The following is a 21,300-nucleotide window of genomic DNA, read 5'->3' on the forward strand; positions in this document are numbered from 1 at the left end:
CGCCAGTTCGCCGGCCAGGATTCCTCGGCTGGGCAGAGATGGACCCCCAAGTAGAGGAGGTTGGTCCTGCTCCAGGTGAAATTAGCCCCAAGAGCTATATCTAATTTCCACTTAAAATTGAACAACGTTTTGGCTTCAACTACTTTCTGTGGTAATGAATTCCACACATTCACCACTCTCTGGGTGAAGGAATTTCTCCTCACCTCAGTTCTAAAAGGCTTATCTTCAAACTATGACCCCTAGTTCTAGACTACCCCACCATTGGGAACATACTTTCTTGCCTTATGGCACCAGAGTTTGTGACATTCCCAAGTGTGTCACGGGGATCGAGTGTGTCAATTCCCTTGAGAATGTTAAATCTTTGAATACTTTTCATTAAATGCATTTTAGTGACTCGAGGTCACTTCACACTAATTAAAATCCGACTCTCATTGCCCAAATTTTCATTTAGTTCTCTGAGTGGAAAAGAAACAGGAATAGCAGATCAGTTGCCCATTTTACTCAACACCTGTTTGATTTCTATGGTTGGGTGTGTGGGGGGATCGGGCGGAGGGTTTGATGTGTAAAATAAGCAACAAATCCAAGACTGCTCGTTTTATACCTGGTGGCAAAAGTGAGAATTCAGCACAATATTTCTCATGGTCAAAGACCCAATCCAAACATCACAAGATATATTTGAAGAGTAAAATACTTTACTGGAGAGCCTTGAGCACCTAATTCTCCAGGAGCTCCCTGTTCACCTTCTTCACCCTGAGAGATAAAAAACAAAATGAGAAAGGTAAGCAGGTTTACTGTCCAACACAGTGACCGAGCGTAATCTGATAGCTGCATCGACAGGAAGAACAAAAGAATATGCAAAGCGACGCAATTCAAAGGCAACAAGAGCAAAACCATGTTACAGAGGAAGATAGGTTTCTTTGAATTGATGAGTTTTGGAATATAAATCCTATGGCAGTTGGAGACCAGATTATTGAGAGCTTCAAGTTTCTAGGTGTCCAGATCACCAGCAACCTGTCCTGGTTCCTCCACACCGATGCTATAGTTAAAAAAGCCCACCAACACCTCCATTTTCTCAGGATGCTAAGGAAATTTGGCATGTCTACTATGACTCTCACCAATTTTTACAAGATACACCATAGAAAGCATTCTTTCCGGATGTATCATAACTTGGTATGGCTCCTGCTCTGCCCAAGACCGCAAGAAACTACAAAGGGCCGTGAACATAACCCACTCCATCACGCAAACCAGCCTCCTATCCATTGACTCCATCTGCACTTCCTGCTGCCTCGGAAAAGCAGCCCAGCATAATCAAGGACCCCATGCACACCGGACATTCTCTCTTACATCTTCCTCCTTCGGGAGAAAGATGCAAAAGTCAGAGGTCACATAACAACTGACTCAAGAACAGCTTCTTCCCTGCTGCCATCAGAGTTTTGAATGGGCTTACCTGATATTAAGTTGATCTTTCTCTACACCCTAGCTATGACCATAACACTACATTCTGCACCCTCTCCTTTTCTGCTCCCCTATGTACTCTATGAACGGTATGCTTTGTCTGTATAGCGCGCAAGAAACAATACTTTTCACTGTATCCCAATACATGTGACAATAATAAATCAAATCAAATCAAACACAAATTTGACGATACGTTCAGAGGCACTGACCACATGTATTATTTTCACCCATTATCCTTACCTCAACTTGGCAGTAGTTTGGAGCAAGTGTAGGAGTTGTAAGCAAAAAACTGATAAGTACTCCCTCAGAGTTCCACCTTTCTTAGCTTCCTATTTGGAAAGACTTAAGGGTAACTCTTCTTCCTCCAGTGTTTGTGCTAAAAGGATAATCTGGGTGAGTAACATTGAGGAAAATGCGGTGAGCTGGATAATTGGTGGGGCGGGGGAGAGTGAGGGGGCTGCTGAAAATGAGCTCTTCCATCAGTGCGTACTTCACAACTCTTCTGGTTGAGAAGTCAGCCAGCATCATGTGAATGAGGTCGGGACACGGGAATCAGCTGGGCCTCCCTCCTGTCTCTTACCCTCAAGTTAAAATCGAGTCCATTATGACACAACCTTAATAAATCACACTTTGGTTGTAGGTCTTAGCTTTGCATTTATAACTGGCTCTATTCACTCTCACATCAATACAATCGATACTGGCCAGAATGATCAAGTCTCATACTACCACTGTCAGCGAGAACGAAGAATTTGGCGCTCAGCCAAATCTTCATTCACAGCAGTGGGACTGGAGAATCCCAGCTGTGGGCTAGGTTAGGGAATTCCAGCCCATTGTTTCTTGTCCCTGTTGTGTTTTCCGTTTCGGGGCCTCTCTGTTTTTACTTTCTGCTGTGTTTTTTTTTCAATCTATCTTGTTCTCTTCTCTCTTCTGATTACGGCCACGTTTTCTCTCTGCTCTTTCTAATCCATCTATCTGCTCATTGTTCTATCTCTTTACTCTCTCTGCTCATGCTGCCTGTATTTGCAGTTGTTAACTTTAAATTATTTTCTCTGTTATCTTCCTAGCTCTTTCGTCCTATTTTTTAACTCTGCTCCTCCCAATGTTTCAGCTTATTCATTCTCTTCCTGTCAATCCCCTTGATCACCTGCCAATTTAAATGGAAACAAAGTTTCACCGTGTATTTGGGTCCTGACCTGCCCCCAGAGTAAAGTGAAGGTTCATCAAGAGACACCCACTTTAATTTCGCTGCACTTCAATCCAGAATCAGGTTCCCACCACAGCTGACACCAATGCCACTGCTGTAGTGGGAATTTCAAAAGTAAATCACTTCCAAACAATGCTGTTGCTGCAGTGGAACTGGACTCTTAATACTGCTGCTGAAAATAGTCAAAATTGTAGGTGCATTCTTAAGAGACCAACAACAACTTGCACTAGTGCCTTAACATAGTAAAACCACTGTTTGCAGAGAATGTGCCCCTGTGTATTAATGCATGTTGCTTCCAGCAAACATAAATGAGCCACATTTTATGAGTTGCATTCTCTACAGCAACACCTCAACCAATCAGAGTTGTCTTGCCAAACAATCAGCACCCTTCCTTCCTATGGTAGAAATTTTTATGATCATTTGAAATTTGGCATTCTTGCATTTGTCCTGGTGAGTTCAAGACAAAAAGCTTCTGCAACATCTCCCTTTTCAGCCATCTTGTTTTTTTTATTAAGCAAAGGTATTAAGATATATGTGTAAAGATGGGTATATGAAGTTAGCTGGAAGCTCACCTCAGGGCCAAATCTGACACCAAAGTTACATGCCAACAGTGCCAGTAGTCACTGTTGGCATGGGCATTGGAAAACCATTGCCTTTGGTATTCAGGAGTTCTGTTCACTGTTGTTGAACAATGAACTATTGTTCATTGATGAAATGTGGGCATTGCTGGAAATTTATTGGCCTTCCCTGGTTATCCACAAGAGAGTAACAGTCAATCACATTCTTCAATTCAATTGTGTGGCTTGCTAGGTCATCATCAAGGAGTCAACCACATTGCTGTGGCTCTGGAGTCACATGTAGGCCAGGCCAGGTAAGAACGACAGATTTCCTTCCCTAAAGGACATTAGTGAACCAGATGTTTTACAATAATTGATGATAGTTTTATGGTCATTATAACTGGAACTAGTTTTTTCTTCCATATGTTATTTAATTAATTAACTAAATTCCCAGCTGCTAAGGTGGGATTTGAACTCATGTCTCTGCATTATTAGTCTGGGCCTCTAGATTTCTGGTCCAACAAGATAACCATTGTGCTACCATACTCTATTTTTGCCCCACGAATCCTATGAAACTCAAGAATTATTGGAGCTATGACTTTCAGTTGAATAAGTATTAACAGATCAGAATACATAATTTTTTTTAAACTAGAAAAAAATACATTTCCAACTAATACATCATTAGCTGTAATGGGCTTTATGATGTCCCAATAAAATATTATACAAGTTCTTTACTAACTTTCTTACATTAAGTCTAAAATCAGAATATAGCTACAATGTTAAACTTAGAACGGCAAACATAGATATCAGAGTTGGCCATTTAGCCACTTGTCCATGTTCTGCCATTCTAAGAGATCAAGGCTAATCTGCAAACTAACTCCATTTACCCATCTTTGATCCATATATCTTAATACCTTAACAGAAAAAAATAATCAATATGGCTGAAAAGGGAGATGTTGCAGAAGCTTTTTGCCGTGAACTCACCAGGACAAATGCAAAAAAGCCAAATTTCAGCTCATCATAACTATTTATACCATAGGAGGGAAGGGTGCTGATTGGTTGGCAAGACAACTCTGATTGGCTGAGGTGTTGCCATAGAGAAAGCAACTCATAGAATGTGGCTCACTTATGAAAGAAACATACATTAATACACAGGGACACGTTCTCCGCAAACAGCAGAGCATGAAGCAAGCACAAAGAGTGCAGCTTGTTACTGAGTGCAGCTGGATACAAGTGTGAGCTTGGGATTTTGATTTGAGGGAATTTTAAGGGTTAATCTCTTTCTAAATCTAGTGTCAATTAGCAATTTAACTGCAATTTACTGTTGAAGTTGAGCATTTTCAAGCTCTCTTCTAGCGAGGCAGCTGCTTCTCTAGATAGCTAGTTTAAACTGGTTTCTCCAGCCAGCAGTGTTGACTCAATGCTGTAGCATTTCAGCTAGTAAAATACAGATGGTCTTGCTAAGTGCACAAAGTAAGCAAACATGAAGACAGCAGCTCATCACTGAGTGCAACTAGACACAGTGTGAACTTGAGAATTTAGAGCAGTGAGGGCATTTGGTGAGTGAGGGAATGTGGTGCAGTGACAGAGGAGGTGCTTTTCTGACCTTTTTTTAGTTAAAGGAGTGTGGACAGATTAGCAGTGGGCATAAGAGCTAAAATCCAGAAGTATTAATTGACTAAGCAGATAGATCAGTAGTTGATGAGTTTTAAGTTTCTTTTTCTCTATAAATTGAAGGTTGTAGCTTAAATGGACACAGGGGAGGATGTTGCATTATATTTACAGCTTATCTAGTGAAACTATTTGACATAATTACAGATAACTATTGAGTGTTTTTTCAAAACTTAATTAGTTAAATTATTCACAATAAAGAGGCAGGTCAGGTGATGCATTGCAGCTGTAGCGTGTGGTTACTGGTGGGCACTCGTAGCAACTACATCTGCATTAATTGTCTGCAGCTTGAGGAGTTTGGCTCAGAGTTGATGGGCTGGAGTCCAAGCGTCAGATACTGCAATTTATTAGGGAGGGGAAATGTTACGTGGACACTTTGTTCTCGGAGGCAGTCTCACCCCTTAGGCTAGGGTCTCCTGATTTGTTCCATATTCAAGGATAAGAAAATGTGACTGCAAATGAGACAGGGTTGGGGAATCAGAAGTGGAGGAGGCTCAGCCCTTGCAATTGTCCAACAAGTTTGAGGTTCTTGCACTATCTATGGACGAGTGAGAGGGCTGCAGGGTGGATGAGCAAACTGGCCACGTCATTGTGCAGCAGGGAGACATTCAAGTGGGGGGAGTGAATAGGAATGTAATGGTAGTTGGGAACAGCAGAGTCAGGTGGATAGACAGAGTTCTCTGTGGCCAAGAGTGTTAGTCCTCACGGCTGTGTAGCCTGTCCAGTGCCAGGATTCAGGCCACTTGTTCAGCTGGAGAGGAACTTGCAGTGAGAGAGGGAGGATCCAGTTTTTCTGTTCCCAACAACATCGCTGGAACTAAATTAAAAAGCAGGACCACAAAGGTAAACCACCTGAGCTATGAGCAAATTGGCATAGGGTAAGTAAGAGTAGAGAGTTGAACATGTGTTTCAAGGATTGGTGTGGCAGGAATGGGTTTTAATTCATGGGGCACTAGCACCAGTACTGAGGAAAGTAGGAGCTGTATCATTGGGATGTTCTTCACCTGAATTGTGCTTAGAGCAGTGTGCTGGTGGGCAGTGGAGATGGCTTTAAAATAAATAGTGGGGGGAAGGGATCATTTGACTGAAGATGTGATAAACTAAAGAGAATGGATAAGGCCATAAATCAGAGTAGTGATGGGGGCAAGGATAGCCAGATTGTGGCAGTAAGGGGGACAGAGCATACAACCCTAAGATTGCACCAATAGATAAGGCCAGAGTTTGCAATAATGGTAAAAATACAGAATTGAAGAATCTAAATATGAATGCCATCCATAACAAAATGAATGAAATTATAAGAAATAGAAATAAAAATATATGATCTAATAGTTATTTGAGAGATTTGGTTGCAAGATGATCAGGGCACGGTAGCACAGTGGTTAGCACTGCTGCTTCACAGCTCCAGGGACCTGGGTTCGATTCCCGGCTCGGGTCATTGTCTGTGTGGCGTTTGCACATTCTCCTCGTGTCTGTGTGAGTTTCCTCCGGGTGCTCCGGTTTCCTCCCACAGTCCAAAGATGTGCGGGTTAGGTTGATTGGCCAGGCTAAAATTGCCCCTTAGTGTCCTGAGATGCGTAGGTTAGAGGGATTAGCGGGTAAAATATGTAGGGATACGGGGATAGGGCCTGGGTGGGATTGTGGTTGGTGCAGACTCGATGGGCCGATTGGCCTCTTCCTGCACTGTAGGGTTTCTATGATTTCTATGAAGGCTGGGACCTAAATATTGACATTTTGGAAGGATAGGAAAAAAAGGTGACAGGGTTGAACTTGCAGTGGTCCTGGCAGACATATTTAAAATGTCAGTATTCACGGGGGAGGTGCTGGATGATTGGAGGGTGGCTCATGTTGTTCCGTTGTTTCGAAAAAGGTTCCAAAAGAAATCCGGGAAATTATAGGCCAGTACGTTTGACATCGGTGGTGGGCAAGTTATTGGAAGGTATGATTAGGGATAGGATCTACAAATATTTGGATAGACAGGGACTTATTAGGGAGAGTCAACATGGCTTTGTGCGTGGTAGGTCATGTTTGACCAATCTATTAGAGTTTTTCGAGGAGGTCACCAGGAAAGTGGATGAAGGGAAGGCGGTGGATGTTGTCTACCTGGATTTCAGCAAGGCCTTTGACAAGGTCCCTCATGGGAGGTTAGTTAGGAAGGTTCAGTCGCTAGGTATACATGGGGAGGTAGTAAATTGGATTAGACACTGGCTCAATGGAAGAAGCCAGAGAGTGGTTGTGGAGGATTGCTTCTCTGAGTGGAGGCCTGTGACTAGTGATGTGCTGCAGGGATCGGTGTTGGGTCCACTGTTGTTTGTCATCTATATCAATGATCTGGATGATAATGTGGTAAATTGGATCAGTAAATTTGTTGATGATACGATTGGAAGTGTAGTGGACAGTGAGGAAGGTTTTCAAAGCTTGCAGAGGGATTTGGACAACTAGAAAAATGGGCTGAAAAATGGCAAATGGAATTTAACGCAGCCAAGTGTGAGATATTGCACTTTGGAAGGACAAACCAAAGTAGAACGTACAGGGTAAATGGTAGGACTCTGAAGAGTGCAGTTGAACAGAGGGATCTGGGAATACAGGTACAGAATTCCCTAAAAGTGACGTCACAGGTGGATAGGGTCGTAAAGAGTGCCTTTGGTACATTGGCCTTTATAAATCGGAGTATCGAGTATAAAAGTGTTATGGTAAGGTTATATAAGGCATTGGAGAGGCTGAATTTAAAGTATTGTGTACGGTTTTGGTCACCTAGTTACAGGAAGGATGTAAATAAGGTTGAAAGAGTGCAGAGAAGGTTCACAAGGATGTTGCTGGGACTTGAGAAGCTGAGTTACAGAGAGAGATTGAATAGGTTGGGACTTTATTCCCTGGAGCGTAGAAGAATGAGGGGAGATTTGATAGAGGTGTATAAGATTTTGATGGGTATAGATAGAGTGAATGCAAGCAGGCTTTTTCCACTGAGGCTAGGGGAGAAAACAAACCAGAGGGCATGGGTTAAGGGTGAAAGGAGAAAAGCTTAAAGGGAATATTAGGGGGGGCTTCTTCACGCAGAGAGTGGTGGGAGTGTGGAATGAGCTGCCGGATAAAGTGGTAAATGCGGGGTCACTTTTGACATTTTAGAAAAACTTGGACGGGTTCATGGATGGGAGGGATGTGGAGGGATATGGTTCAAGTGCAGGTCAGTGGGACTAGGCAAAAAATGGTTCGGCACAGACAAGAAGGGCCAAAGGGCCCGTTTCTGAGCTGTAATTTTCTATGGTTCTATGGGTAGCTCTCTTAATTAAGAATGGCATTGGTGCTGCAATGAGAAATTAGCCCAGATCAGAAGATTAATATGTAGAATCAGTTTGGGTAGAGATAAGAAATAGTAATGGTTAAAACAATCACTTATGGGATAGCTTATAGACTCCCTAACAGTAGCTACACTGTAGAACATGGTACACAGGAAAATATCATGGATGCTTGGAAGAAAGGTACTGAAATATTCACAGGCGGTTTTAAACTTCACATAGAGTGGCAAAGGTAGCCTGAGTTCATAGAGTGTATGGTGGATAATTTCTTAGAGCAGTCTCGTTGTAGTGTCAACAATGGACAGGCTATTCTAAACCTGGTAATGTGCAATGAAGCAGGATTAGTTAATTATAGAATCTCTAATGATCTCATAGTAAAAGCAACAGTGATCATAACGTTATAGAGTTTCACTTTCAGATTGAGGGTGAGAAGTGAGTGCCTAAAATTGGTGTCAGAAACCTAAATAAGGGCAATTACAAGGATATGAAGACAGAGTTGGCTAAAGTGAACTGGGAAAGTAGATTGAAAAGCAGAGCAATAGTCAAGTAGTGGCAGACATTAAGAGGAAATATTTTGCAACTCTCAACAAAGATATATTCCATTAAGACAGTGCAAAGGATGCACCATCCACGACTAAGCAAAAAAGTTAAGGATAGTATTAAATTTGAAGAAAAAACGTACAATACTACAATACTGGTAGGTCAGACAGATTTCAGAAATCAGTGGCGGCATGGTGGCACAGTGGTCAGCACTGCTACCTCACAGAACCAGGAACCCAGTTCAATCCTGGCCTCTAGTGACTATTTGCATGGAGTTTGTACGTTCTCCCCCTGCCTGCATTGGTTTCCTTCGGTGCTCTGGTTTCCTCCCACAGTCCAATGATGTGCGGGTTAGGTGGATTGACCATGCTAAATTGCTCCTTAGTATCAGGGTGATTAGCAGGGTAAATACGTGGGGCTACAGGGATAGGGCCTGGGTGGGATTGTTGTTGGTGTAGGCTTGATAGGCTGAATGGCCTCCTTCTGCACTGCAGGGATTCTATGAAACTTAATGAAAAAAAACTAAAAATATAAGGTGGGAGAAATAAAAATATAAGAGAAAGCTAGCCAGAAATATAAAAACTGTCAGTAAGAGTATTTAAAGAGTCAGTATGTATTTAAAAAGGAAAATACTAACTAAAGTCCCTTGGAGGGCAAGACTGGGAAATTAATAGAAGACAGAGGCACTGCTCAAGTATTTTCTGTCGGACTTCACTGTAGAAGACACAAAAAAATCCCAAGAATAGTTGAAAATCACGAGGGAAAAGAGAATGGGGAACTTAAAACAATCACTAGGGAAAAGGTACTGGGAAAACTAAGAACCAATGGCTTTCATCCTATGGTTTCAAATCAAGTGACTGCAGTAATAGTAGATGCATGGGTTGTGATCTTCCAAAATTTCCTGGATTCTGCAAGGGTCCCGGCAGAATGGAAAATGACAAATGTGACACCTCTATTCAAGAAAGGAGGGAGATGGAAGGCAGGAAAATGCAGGCCCGTTAGCCTAACGTCTGTCATAGGGAAAATGCAAGAATCCATTATGGAAAGGGTAGTAGCAGGATAGTTAGAAAATCACAATTGCAGCTGTGTCAACATGGTTTTGGGAAAGGGAAATCATAATTAGCTAATTGATTGGTGCTCTTTGAGGAAATAGTAAGCAAGATGGAAGAAGGGGAACCTGTAGATGTGGTGTGCTTGGATTTCCAAAAAGCATTTGATAGAGTGCCACATCTAAGGTTACTATGTAGAATAATAGTATTTGTCCTTAGTGCAAGATGAAAACATGTCTCCCTTTTCAGCAATATTCAAATTTAATCAGTCTTAGTTTTAAAATTAACAATTGATCTAACATCCATCACCAATTGAAGAAGAGTTACAAACTTCTACCACCCTGTATGTGTGGCAACTTTTCCTAATTTCATTCCTGAAAGGTCTGGATCTATTTTTTTCAGATTATTCCCCTTGGTTCTCGAGTCCCTAAACAGTGGAAATTTTTTTTGCTATCTCCCCTCCCAGTTCCCATTCATATCTTGAAAACTTGTCCTTAGTCTCCTAAATCCCGGGGAATTCAACCCTGATTTTTGTATGTAAGCAGAAGTTTACTGGGCCTATTACACAGAGGTTAATGGATCATAACCATTCTCTGCTGTGCCAATGGTAACTTTTGCAGTATCAGTATCATGGTTCAATTGGCAACATTCCTGCCTCTAAGTACCAACATTCCAAGTTCAAGTTCCACTCTAGGGCTAATCAAGGTTGACACTCTCAGTGCAGTATTCAAGTAGTGCCATCCTGTTGTAGGTGCCACCTTTCAGTAGAGACATTAAACTAAAGCCTCATCTACTTGCCTGTGTGGATGCGGAAGAGCCCTTGGCACGATATTGAAAAAGAACAAGGGAGTTCTCCTCGGTGTCCTGGCCAATATTTATTTTTCAATCAACATCACACAAAAAAACCAGATTATCGGCTCATGATCACACTGCTATTTGTGGGAGTTTGCTGTGTGCAAACTGGTGGCTGCCTTTCCTACATTACAACAGTGACTACACTTCAAAAGTACTTCATTTGCTGTAAAGCACTTTGATATGTCTGGCAGTCATGAAAGGTGGTATATAAATGCAAATCCTGTCTTGTAATTTATCCCTTGGAGTGGGATTTTCTGGCCGCACTCGCCGCAAGACTGGAAAATCCTGTCCTAGGTCAACGGAGCTTTGCATGGTCCGCCCCGGCCCGGTACAATTCCAGTGGCGGGCAGGACAGGAAAAATCCACCCTTGGAGTCCAGGTACCATTCTAACAAATCTAGCATGGGTTTCCTCTGGGTGCTCCGGTTTGCTCCCACAGTCCAAAGATGTGTAGGTTAGGTTGATTGGCCATGGGAAATGCAGGGTTATGGGGATAAGGTGGAGAGTTGGTGCAGACTCAGTGGGCCAAATAGCCTCCTTCTGCACTGTATGTTTCTACACTGCGTTCTCTCCCACCCCACTATGTCCTTTCTAATGTGTGTTGCCCAGAACTATGAACAGTACACCAGGTGTGCTCTAACCAGGGCTTTGTACAGCTAATGGATGACTTTCACCCCATTGTATTCTAGTCCTCTAGATGTAAAGGCCATCATTCCGTCAGCCGTTCTGATAATTTTCTGTACCTGTTTGTGAAATTCAATGATCAATGTAACAGCAGTCCCTAAGTCTCTTTCAATTGTTTTAAAAAGTACTCTGTTCTATCAGCCTCAAAGCAGATTACCTCACAATTTCCTATATTGACATTTGCTGCAGCTTTTCCCCTTCATTTAATCTTCTAATATTTCTTTGTTTCCGATCTCTGTAATTATATGCTTCCACCTACACTGCTTAACAATGCCTCCTATCTTTATGTCATTGGCAAACCTGAAAATGTGGCTCTCTGTCTATTAAGTTGTTGACAAATATAATGGATAGTTGATGTCCCAACACGTATCCTTCAGGGACAAAAATCATCACATCCTGCCAGTTACAGTACCTGTCCGTTATCCCTACTCTCTGTCTCCTTACACGTTGATGACTTCCTAACCAAGTCCAAAGATGTGCGGGTTAGGTGGATTGGCCATGGTAAATTGCCACTTAGTGTCAGAGGGACTAGCTAGGGTAAATGCATGGGGCTATGGGGATAGGGCCTGGGTAGGATTGTGGTCAGTGCAGACTCCATGGGCCGAATGGCCTCCTTCTGCACTGTAGGATTCTATGGTTCTAAGTCAATAATTTGCCCTAATTCCACTACACTTTAGTTAACAATCCCTCATGAGGGTCTTTGTCAAATGCCTTCTAAAAGGGCATATAATAACATCCGTAGACATTCCCCTGTCCACTACTGTAGTCAGTGTGTTAAAAAATCCAGGGTGTTAATTCACCCGATCCTTAATTATAGACTCAAAATAATTTTTAACAGGTCTATAATTTCCTGGTGTTTCTCCCCTCACCTTTCTTAAGGGTAGGCAGGACACAGATTCAGGTTACTATCAGATCAGCCCTGATCCTATTAAATGGCGGAGTGAGCTCAAGGGGCTGAATAGCCTACCGCTTTAAGTGTTAAGTTTATTTATTATTGTCACAAGTGGGTTTACATTAACACTGCAATAAAGTTACTGTGAAAATCCCCTAGTCGCCACACTCGGTGCCTGTTCAGTTACACTGAGGGAGAGTTCAGCAAGGCCAATGCACCAAATCAGCACATCTTTCAGAGGAAACCGGAGCACCCGGAGGAAACCCACGCAGACACAGAGAGAACGTGCAGACTCCGTCCAAACCAGGAATCAAATCCAGGTCCCTGGCACTGTGAGGTAGCAGCGCTAACCACCGTGCCACCATACCTCTGTTCCCCGTTAGGATGTTAAATGGTAGAATTACATAGAAACACAAAATATAGGATGCTTATTTATATGCTACATGCTTATTTAATCTCTGCATTTTTGCAGTCTGCCACTTCACAGCTGCTATCAGGGAGCTTATACACAACTCCCCTTACAGTCTTAACTTCTTTGTCTATTTTATAATTCCACCCACAAAAGTCTCCAATGCCTGTTTACCTCTTGTTATATCCTCTCTCATCATTGGAGTTATTTCATCCCTAATCAATCAGACTATCCCTCCCCTTCTACCCTGTTCCCAGTCCTTTCCTGTAGACTTTATAACCTAGTAAGATTTAGTTCCCAGTTCTGAACTTCTTGTTGCCAAGTCTTAATAATGTCTACACTGTCATGCCATCCAAGCTGAATTTGCACCCGTGGCACAGTGGTTAGCACTGCTGCCTCACAGCGCCAGGGACCCAGGTTCAATTCTGTGCTCAGGTGACTGTCTGTGTGGAGTTTGCACATTCCCCTCATGTCAGTGTGGGTTTCCTCCGGGTGCTCCAGTTTCCTCCCACAGTCCAAAGATGTGCGGGTTAGGTTGATTGGCCAGAGTAAATTGACCCCAGTGTCAGGGGGATTAGCAGGGTTAATATGTGGGGTTATGGGGATAGGGCCTGGGTGGGATTGTTGTCAGTGCGGGCTTGATGGACTGAATGGCTTCCTTCTGCACTGCAGGGTTTCTACGATTCTATGCACCTGGAGGAAACCCACGCAGGCATGGGGGGAACATACAGACTCCGCACACACACTCAGCCAAACTGGGAATGGAACCCGGGACCTTGGCTGTGAGGGCAGCAGTGTTAACCACTGTGTCACCCTGCCGCCCTATATAAACTTTAATAAACTTTAAACATTTCCTCCCCCCTATAATTTCACCTGCCACAGCCTTGAAAGGGCCCATGTTTACTTTGACGAATCTGTTCCTGTTTGCGCACTGAGAGATATTTGAAATCTTTTCCTGGTAGAAACATTTCTCTTGGTTTGAGTTTCCAGTCTGCAGATCCTCCTCCCATTCTAACACCATTTAAAAAGAGTCTTGAAAAGCAAGTACAGGGACAGAGACTTGCAATACTGAAGTGGTGCAAGCATTTGAGAAGGAAAAATACTAATTAGTTACTGGCAAATCATGGTCATCTTTTTTTTAAATTCCAATTCATGGTCCCCAAAAGAGAGAAAAACAATTTTTAATCTTCTTTCAAACTTTTATTCAATCCAAGTTGAATCCCCACAAGTGAGACAAACAAGATCCAAGCTGAAAAAGATGAGACTTTGCCCCCTGTCTTGGGCTTGATCTGAAGTTTCATCTTAGCCAAAGCTGAGATGACTTTGAAAAATTGCAACAGGTTCGCCTTCGTTCAACTCATCAGCTGCTCTGATCATTGACTCTCCCCTAGCAGAGGAGATCTACCTGCCTGATCATTGACTCTCCCGTGGCAGAGGAGATCTACCTGCCTGATCATTGACTCTCCCCTAGCGAGGGAGATCTACCTGCCTGATCATTGACTCTCCCCTAGCGAGGGAGATCTACCTGCCTGATCATTGACTCTCCCCGAGCAGGGGAGATCTACCTGCCTGATCATTGACTCTCCCCTAGCGGGGAAGATCTATCTGCCTGATCACTGATTCTCCCCTAACGGGGAAGATCTATCTGCCTGATCATTGACTCTCCCCTAGCGGGGAAGATCTACCTGTCTGATCATTGACTCTCCCCTAGCGAGGGAGATCTACCTGCCTGATCATTGACTCTCCCCTAGCGAGGGAGATCTACCTGCCTGATCATTGACTCTTCCCTAGCGAGGGAGATCTACCTGCCTGATCACTGACTCTCCCCTAGCGAGGGAGATCTACCTGCCTGATCACTGACTCTCCCCTCGCAGAGGAGATCAACCTGGCTGATCATTGACTCTCCCCTAGCAGGGGAGATCTACCTGCCTGATCACTGACTCTCCCCTAGCGGGGAAGATCTATCTGCCTGATCATTGACTCTCCCCTAGCGGGGAAGATCTATCTGCCTGATCACTGACTCTCCCCTAGCGGGGAAGATCTATCTGCCTGATCCTTGACTCTCCCCTAGCGAGGGAGATCTACCTGTCTGATCATTGACTCTCCCCTAGCGAGGGAGATCTACCTGCCTGATCATTGACTCTCCCCTAGCGAGGGAGATCTACCTGCCTGATCACTGACTCTCCTCTCGCAGAGGAGATCTACCTGCCTGATCACTGACTCTCCCCTAGCGAGGGAGATCTACCTGCCTGATCACTGACTCTCCCCTCGCAGAGGATATCAACCTGGCTGATCATTGACTCTCCCCTAGCAGGGGAGATCTACCTGCCTGATCACTGACTCTCCCCTAGCAGAGGAGATCAACCTGGCTGATCATTGACTCTCCCCTAGCAGGGGAGATCTACCTGCCTGATCACTGACTCTCCTCTCGCAGAGGAGCTCTACCTGCCTGATCACTGACTCTCCCCTAGCAGAGGAGATCAACCTGGCTGATCATTGACTCTCCCCTAGCAGGGGAGATCTACCTGCCTGATCACTGACTCTCCTCTCGCAGAGGAGATCTACCTGCCTGATCACTGACTCTCCCCTAGCAGGGGAGATCTACCGGCCTGATCATTGACTCTCCCCTAGCAGGAGAGATCTACCTGCCTGATCATTGACTCTTCCCTAGCAGGGGACATCAAGCTGCCTGATCATTGACTCTTCCCTAGCGAGGGAGATCTATCTGCCTGATCATTGACTCTCCCCTAGCAGAGGAGATCTGCCTGCCTGATCATTGACTCTCCCCTAGCAGAGGAGATCTACCTGCTTGATCATTGTCTCTCCCCTAGCGAGGGAGATCTACCTGCCTGATCACTGACTCTCCCCTAGCAGAGGAGATCTACCTGCCTGATCATTGACTCTCCCCTAGCGAGGGGAGATCTACCTGCCTGATCATTGACTCTCCCCTAGCAGAGGAGATCTACTTGCCTGATCATTGACTCTCCCCTAGCAGAGGAGATCTACCTGCCTGATCATTGACTCTCGCCTCGCAGAGGAGATCTATCTGCCTGATTATTGACTCTCCCCCAGCAGAGGAGATCTACCTGCCTGATCATTGACTCTCCTCTATCGAGGGAGATCTACCTGCCTGATCATGGACACTCCCCTAGCAGGGGAGATCTACCTGCCTGATCACTGACTCTCCCCTGGCAGAGGAGATCTACCTGCCTGATCATTGTCTCTCCTCTATCGAGGGAGATCTATTGCCTGATCATGGACTCTCCCCTAGCAGAGGAGATCTACCTGCCTGATCATTGACTCTCCCCTAGCGAGGGGAGATCTACCTGCCTGATCATTGACTCTCCCCTAGCAGAGGAGATCTACTTGCCTGATCATTGACTCTCCCCTAGCAGAGGAGATCTACCTGCCTGATCATTGACTCTCCCCTAGCAGAGGAGATCTATCTGCCTGATTATTGACTCTCCCCTAGCAGAGGAGATCTACCTGCCTGATCATTGACTCTCCTCTATCGAGGGAGATCTACCTGCCTGATCATGGACACTCCCCTAACAGGGGAGATCTACCTGCCTGATCACTGACTCTTCCCTAGCAGAGGAGATCTACCTGCCTGATCATTGACTCTCCTCTATCGAGGGAGATCTATTGCCTGATCATGGACTCTCCCCTAGCAGAGGAGATCTACCTGCCTGATCATTGACTCTCCTCTATCGAGGGAGATCTATTGCCTGATCATGGACTCTCCCCTAGCAGGGGAGATTTACCTGCCTGATCCTTGACTTTTCCCTGCCAGATAAGTCATCTTATTTTATGTCACTGTGCACAAACCCGGATCAACCAAGTCACCTTCACCTGTTTCCGGACTGACAAGTCAGACAGTAAATGAAAAGGTTTGTTGCTTGGCTTACATTTTTTTGTACTTAAGATTGGAACATGAATTGATGGTTGTGTTTTGAAATCAGGTTCAACCAATCGGTTTACCATTGTGACTGGCCAATTGGATATTTAACATTGTGAAAGAGCAGAGTGATATTTTCTCCTACCTTGTGTCCTTGTTTTCCTGGTTCACCTGCCTCCCCTTTCACGCCTTTATGTCCCTGAAGATCAAGAAGTGACGGAATTAGAAACACTTGTCTGTCAAAGTGGATGCTGAATTTTTGTACTTTATGTATTGGTTGCAGTTGCGATGAACCAGTTGGGACACTTACCTTCATTCCAGGAAGGCCAACGTAGCCCTGTAGGCCAGGAGGACAAGCATTGGGACACTGCAAGCAAACAGACACTCCGTTTAAATGAATCTCTTGGAAATGATCACATTGCAGAACATGTACCAATGGTCCTGAACCCTTACCAGTGATTCATCGCTGCTGTCACCGTGCATAAGCACTGGAAGTCCCTGCAGTAAAGGGAAAACAGAAACATTATTAACAAAGTTAATTAAGGGAGTCAGTGGCGTCGTGGTACTGTCGCTGGACCAGTAATCCAGAGACCCTGGGTAGTGTTTTAGGGATTGGGTTTGAATCCCACCACTGCAGATGGTAGAATTTGAACTCAATAAAAATCTGGAATTAAAAGTCTACCCATGACCATGAAACCATTGTCTATTGTTGTCAAAACCCTTTGGGGTTTTCCTTTAGGGAAGGAAATCTGCTGTCAGTTCCTGGTCTGGCCTACATGTGACTCCAGACACACAGCAATGTGGTTGACACTTAACTGTCCTCGAGGATGGGCAATAAGTGCTAGCCCAGCCAGCGACACCCACATCCCATGAATGAACAAAAAAATAGTAGAATAACCAGAGATAACATCAGGAAAAATGTTTGTCTGCAGTGAGTTATTATCATCTGAACACAGAACACACAAGAAATAGGAATATGTATAGACCATCTAGCCTGTTCAAAACATCGCAAGATTTTCTGTATTCCTGTTCAAAAGAAAAGTGGGATGTTCTTGTTTATAGCACACATTTTTGGAGAAGGCGTTACGACAATGAAAATCTCTCGACTCAGACAATGACATGGCCAGCATGAAGTGGAAAAGCTTGGTATTGCCTGATACAATTCAAGTTCAAACACTTTATGAAAGGAAAAAGGTAAGAAGGTGTATTTTTAAATGTGAAGTAAATCCGGCTTAGATTGCAACTGCAGCAGCAGTGCTGCAGCTTGCCTGGTCAGTGGGTCATGAGGGGGCGACCATTTTGTAAAAGTGGGTCACCGGAATAAAGTTTGGAAACCACTGATCTACATCACGTGAGCTGCAATGGATCAAGAGACAATTACAGATGGGCAATAAATGATGACCTAGCCAGCGATGCCCACATCCTGCGAAATCATAAAAAACAGATTCCCCTAATAGCAAGTGATTCCCTTCTGCTTGATTTAAAAGCCCCACGCCATCACCATTCGCAGTATTTTATAGACAAAAATACGGCGGTCGAATCACACTTCATACAAACAGTGATTTTAAAAAAACACAATTTCATTGTCATAGGTCAAGGTTTTGCATGGGTGGTGACTGCAAAGCTCTCAGCAGTCTCTGTCACTGCCTGGTGCAGAGGTCCAAGGACCACAGACACTGTCACACCTACAAGCAGAAGTTGTCACTCGCTACTGCTATCAAAGCTCTGCAGTATCAATCACAGGCCTGAAATTTAAAACCAAAGATTTGGCAGTGGCGAGAATTTGGCCTGCTTGTCCAGTAAAGGCACATTATTCTGACCCAAAAAGTTCAGGTTTGGTATCGCGAGGCGTTAAGAACTTCCTTTCATTTACCGAATATTTAATGAGGATTCCAGCACCAGGATGGAACTTCCAAAATTCCTGAGACTCAGGTAGATTTTTATAACTCTTCTGAAATTTTATTGATCAGACTTTTTTTTAAACTGTGCAAACAGATTTAACACAATTAATCTAGATTTTTAAATGTTTTAACTTTAACTACTTTTTAAAATATTAAGGGTGGCACAGTGGCTAGCACTGCTGCCTCATGGCACCAGGGACCTGGGCTTGATTCCGGCCTTAGGTCACTGTCTGTGTGGAGTTTGCACGATCTCCCCGTGTCTACGTGGGTTTCCTCCGGGTGCTCTGGTCTCCTCCCACAGTTCAAAGATGTGTAGGTTAGGTGGACTGCCCATGCTAAAATTGACCCTCGTGCCAGGAGGATTAGCAGGGTAAATGTATGGGGTTATGAGAATAGGGCATAGATGGGATTGTGGTCGGAACAGACTCGATGGGCTGAATGGCCTCCTTCTGCACTGTAGAGATTCTATAATTCTATCATACCTGACTTGAAATGTCTCCATGTAAATAACATTTTAAAATGATTTATCTGACTTTTTAAAAAGGCATTAATTCTTCGTTTATGAAAATGATTCTGATCAAATGCCTTTCGTTTCTTAATGCATAAATTTATGATTTTTGATAAATTGATCTGATTTCGTCTTTTGCTCTGTTGGTTTCTAACGTGGCTGATTCAGCAGCAGCTCAGCTTTGGCACATTTTGCGGCCATGGTTTAAGTTTATTTATTATTGTCACAAATAGGCTTAGATTAACACTGCAATAAAGTTACTGTGAAAATCCCCTGGACGCCACACTCCAGCGCCTGTTCGGGTACACTGAGGGAGAATTTAGCATGGCCAATGCACCTAACCAGCATGTCTTTTGGTCTGTGGGAGGAAACCGGAGCACCTGAAGGAAACCCACTCGAACACGGGGAGAACGTGCAGACTCCGCACAGACAGTGACCCAAATCGGGAAACAAACCTGGGCCCCTGGTGCTGTGAGGCAGCAGTGTTAACCACTGGGCCACTGTGCCCGTTTCTAGTCACTGTGCCATCTAATTCACTTCTTTCTGACTGGGCCAGAGATTGCTGTAGTGAAGCACACACTGTGAGGAGGGAGACCTCCTTCCCTGGAGCTGAAATTCACCACCACCAGCCACCAACAACCCCCCCACCCCTTCCCCCACCATTGCTTCCCCACGGGTCATAAGTCTCATTGACTTTTCATTCTGGATAAATCAAATTCTGATTCTTCCTTGTTGAGGCCCAATCAAAATTATTGCGGGTTCATCAAGGTGTTCTACTCTTTATACTTACAGGGCGAGATTCTCTGGCTTCCCAGTCCTGTGTTTCCCGCCAGTGGGAGGTGGCGGTGGCGGGATTCTCTGGGCCAGAGAATTCTGGCCACAGTAAATAATCAGTGTTAACAAATCAAAAGCAAAAACAGACAACTTTTCTGCACTGGTTAATAAATGGCAGTGAATATTTGGGTAAAACGGTGAACTGCTCACCTTGGGTCCAGGGGGACCTGGTGGTCCAGGCAGTCCTGGAGGTCCTCGATCACCCTGGGATTGAAAGGAAACTGCACGTCATTGCCCAATGTAACTACAAACATTTCTGTCACATATTAATCAGAACCAAAGTCAAACTTCCAACTATTGACTCGCAAAATATACTTGCGTCAACGCGAAATACTGAGATGCATCTGAAATGGATTTCAAACTATCTGCGGTGTCAGTTTGCAAGTTGCAGTTTTGTTTGCTCTATTCCAAAGAATGATTGACCATCAGTGACCGTAAAATTCCAAACCTATTAGGAATCCCACCTCTTGTCCTTGCATGGCATATTCACAATGGGGTATGTAAAAGGGATATTTCAAAGGGAGATGAATGATGTGCACATTGAACAATATTTCATTCTCACCTTTGTTTGTTCACCCATTCATTTTGGCATGATGTGGAGATGCCAGTGTTGGACTGGGGTGGGCACAGTAAGAAGTCTCACAACACCAGGTTAAAGTCCAACAGGTTTATTTGGAATCACGAGCTTTCAGAACACTGCTCTTTCATCAGGTGAATGGACAGTCCCCTCACCTGATGAAGGAGCATTGCTCCAAAAGCTCATGATTCCAAATAAACCTGTTGGACTTTAACCTGGTGTTGTGAGACTTCTTGCTGCATTCATTTTGGAATTGACTGTTTCATGTACATACATCCAATAAAGGAGGTAGGCAACCTAGTCCTTAGACTTGACCCTACTCTCTGAATCAGCTTTTAGATGTACAAGAAAGGCCTAGAGATGATTTTCTCCACCACATATCCCTTCCCCTCTTTAGGGGAGTAGAAATTTCTTTGCACTTCTGGAAAAGTTAGTGGCACGTCATCACGGCCGGAAAATCTGGCCCATTGTGTACAAGAGAGCAAAGGACAAATAATAATCTGAGGATTAATTACACACAAGTAAAGTGATTTGAGAAAAAAATAACTAGCACTTACTTACAAGTGTACTCATTGTTCAGCCAGAGTGAGACGGAGGAGAGATTTTTTGCAGGAGTGCTGGGGTAAGAGATCTACTTTTAAAATACTTTTAATTTAAAAAATAATACTTTTAATTTTAGTTTAAATTACTTTTTCGCGGGTGTTTTTAAAAAAAAAGAAACTTTGAACTCTAACCCGGAAGTAGGCCGCTGGGTGTTGTGGGAAGGGTCTAAATTTTTCTTCAGCACGCGCGAGGTATATAAATAGGCCGCACTATTAAGCGGGCAGCGTCGTTAGCGGGCAGCGGAGTGAGCAAGGAGCAGAGTGAGAGCTGACGGGCTTTGGCTCATCGGGCTTCGGCATAAACAGGCAGAGGTGGGGTAGGTTTAGACAGTTTTTCCTGTATCATTGGAAGAAAGGAGAATTATGAGTGTG

The 21,300-nt window shown here is 44.0% G+C and overlaps 1 protein-coding gene across 1 annotated transcript in view; it reads right to left on the reverse strand.

The window, feature by feature from the left end:
• Window positions 1–21,300, reverse strand: part of col9a1b (collagen, type IX, alpha 1b) — a 195,962-nt gene that overhangs the window by 73,554 nt on the left and 101,108 nt on the right. Inside the window, exons 13-17 of the mRNA XM_078213596.1 lie at window positions 19,900–19,953; window positions 16,960–17,004; window positions 16,817–16,873; window positions 16,652–16,705; window positions 697–750 (exon numbers count right to left, since the gene is read on the reverse strand). Of these exons, the coding sequence (XP_078069722.1) occupies window positions 697–750; window positions 16,652–16,705; window positions 16,817–16,873; window positions 16,960–17,004; window positions 19,900–19,953 (264 nt within the window). The remainder of the gene's footprint in view (window positions 1–696; window positions 751–16,651; window positions 16,706–16,816; window positions 16,874–16,959; window positions 17,005–19,899; window positions 19,954–21,300) is intronic.

Source organism: Mustelus asterias, chromosome 5 (assembly GCF_964213995.1).
Source record: "Mustelus asterias chromosome 5, sMusAst1.hap1.1, whole genome shotgun sequence".
In the NCBI taxonomy this organism is placed as follows: Eukaryota; Metazoa; Chordata; class Chondrichthyes; order Carcharhiniformes; family Triakidae; genus Mustelus; species Mustelus asterias.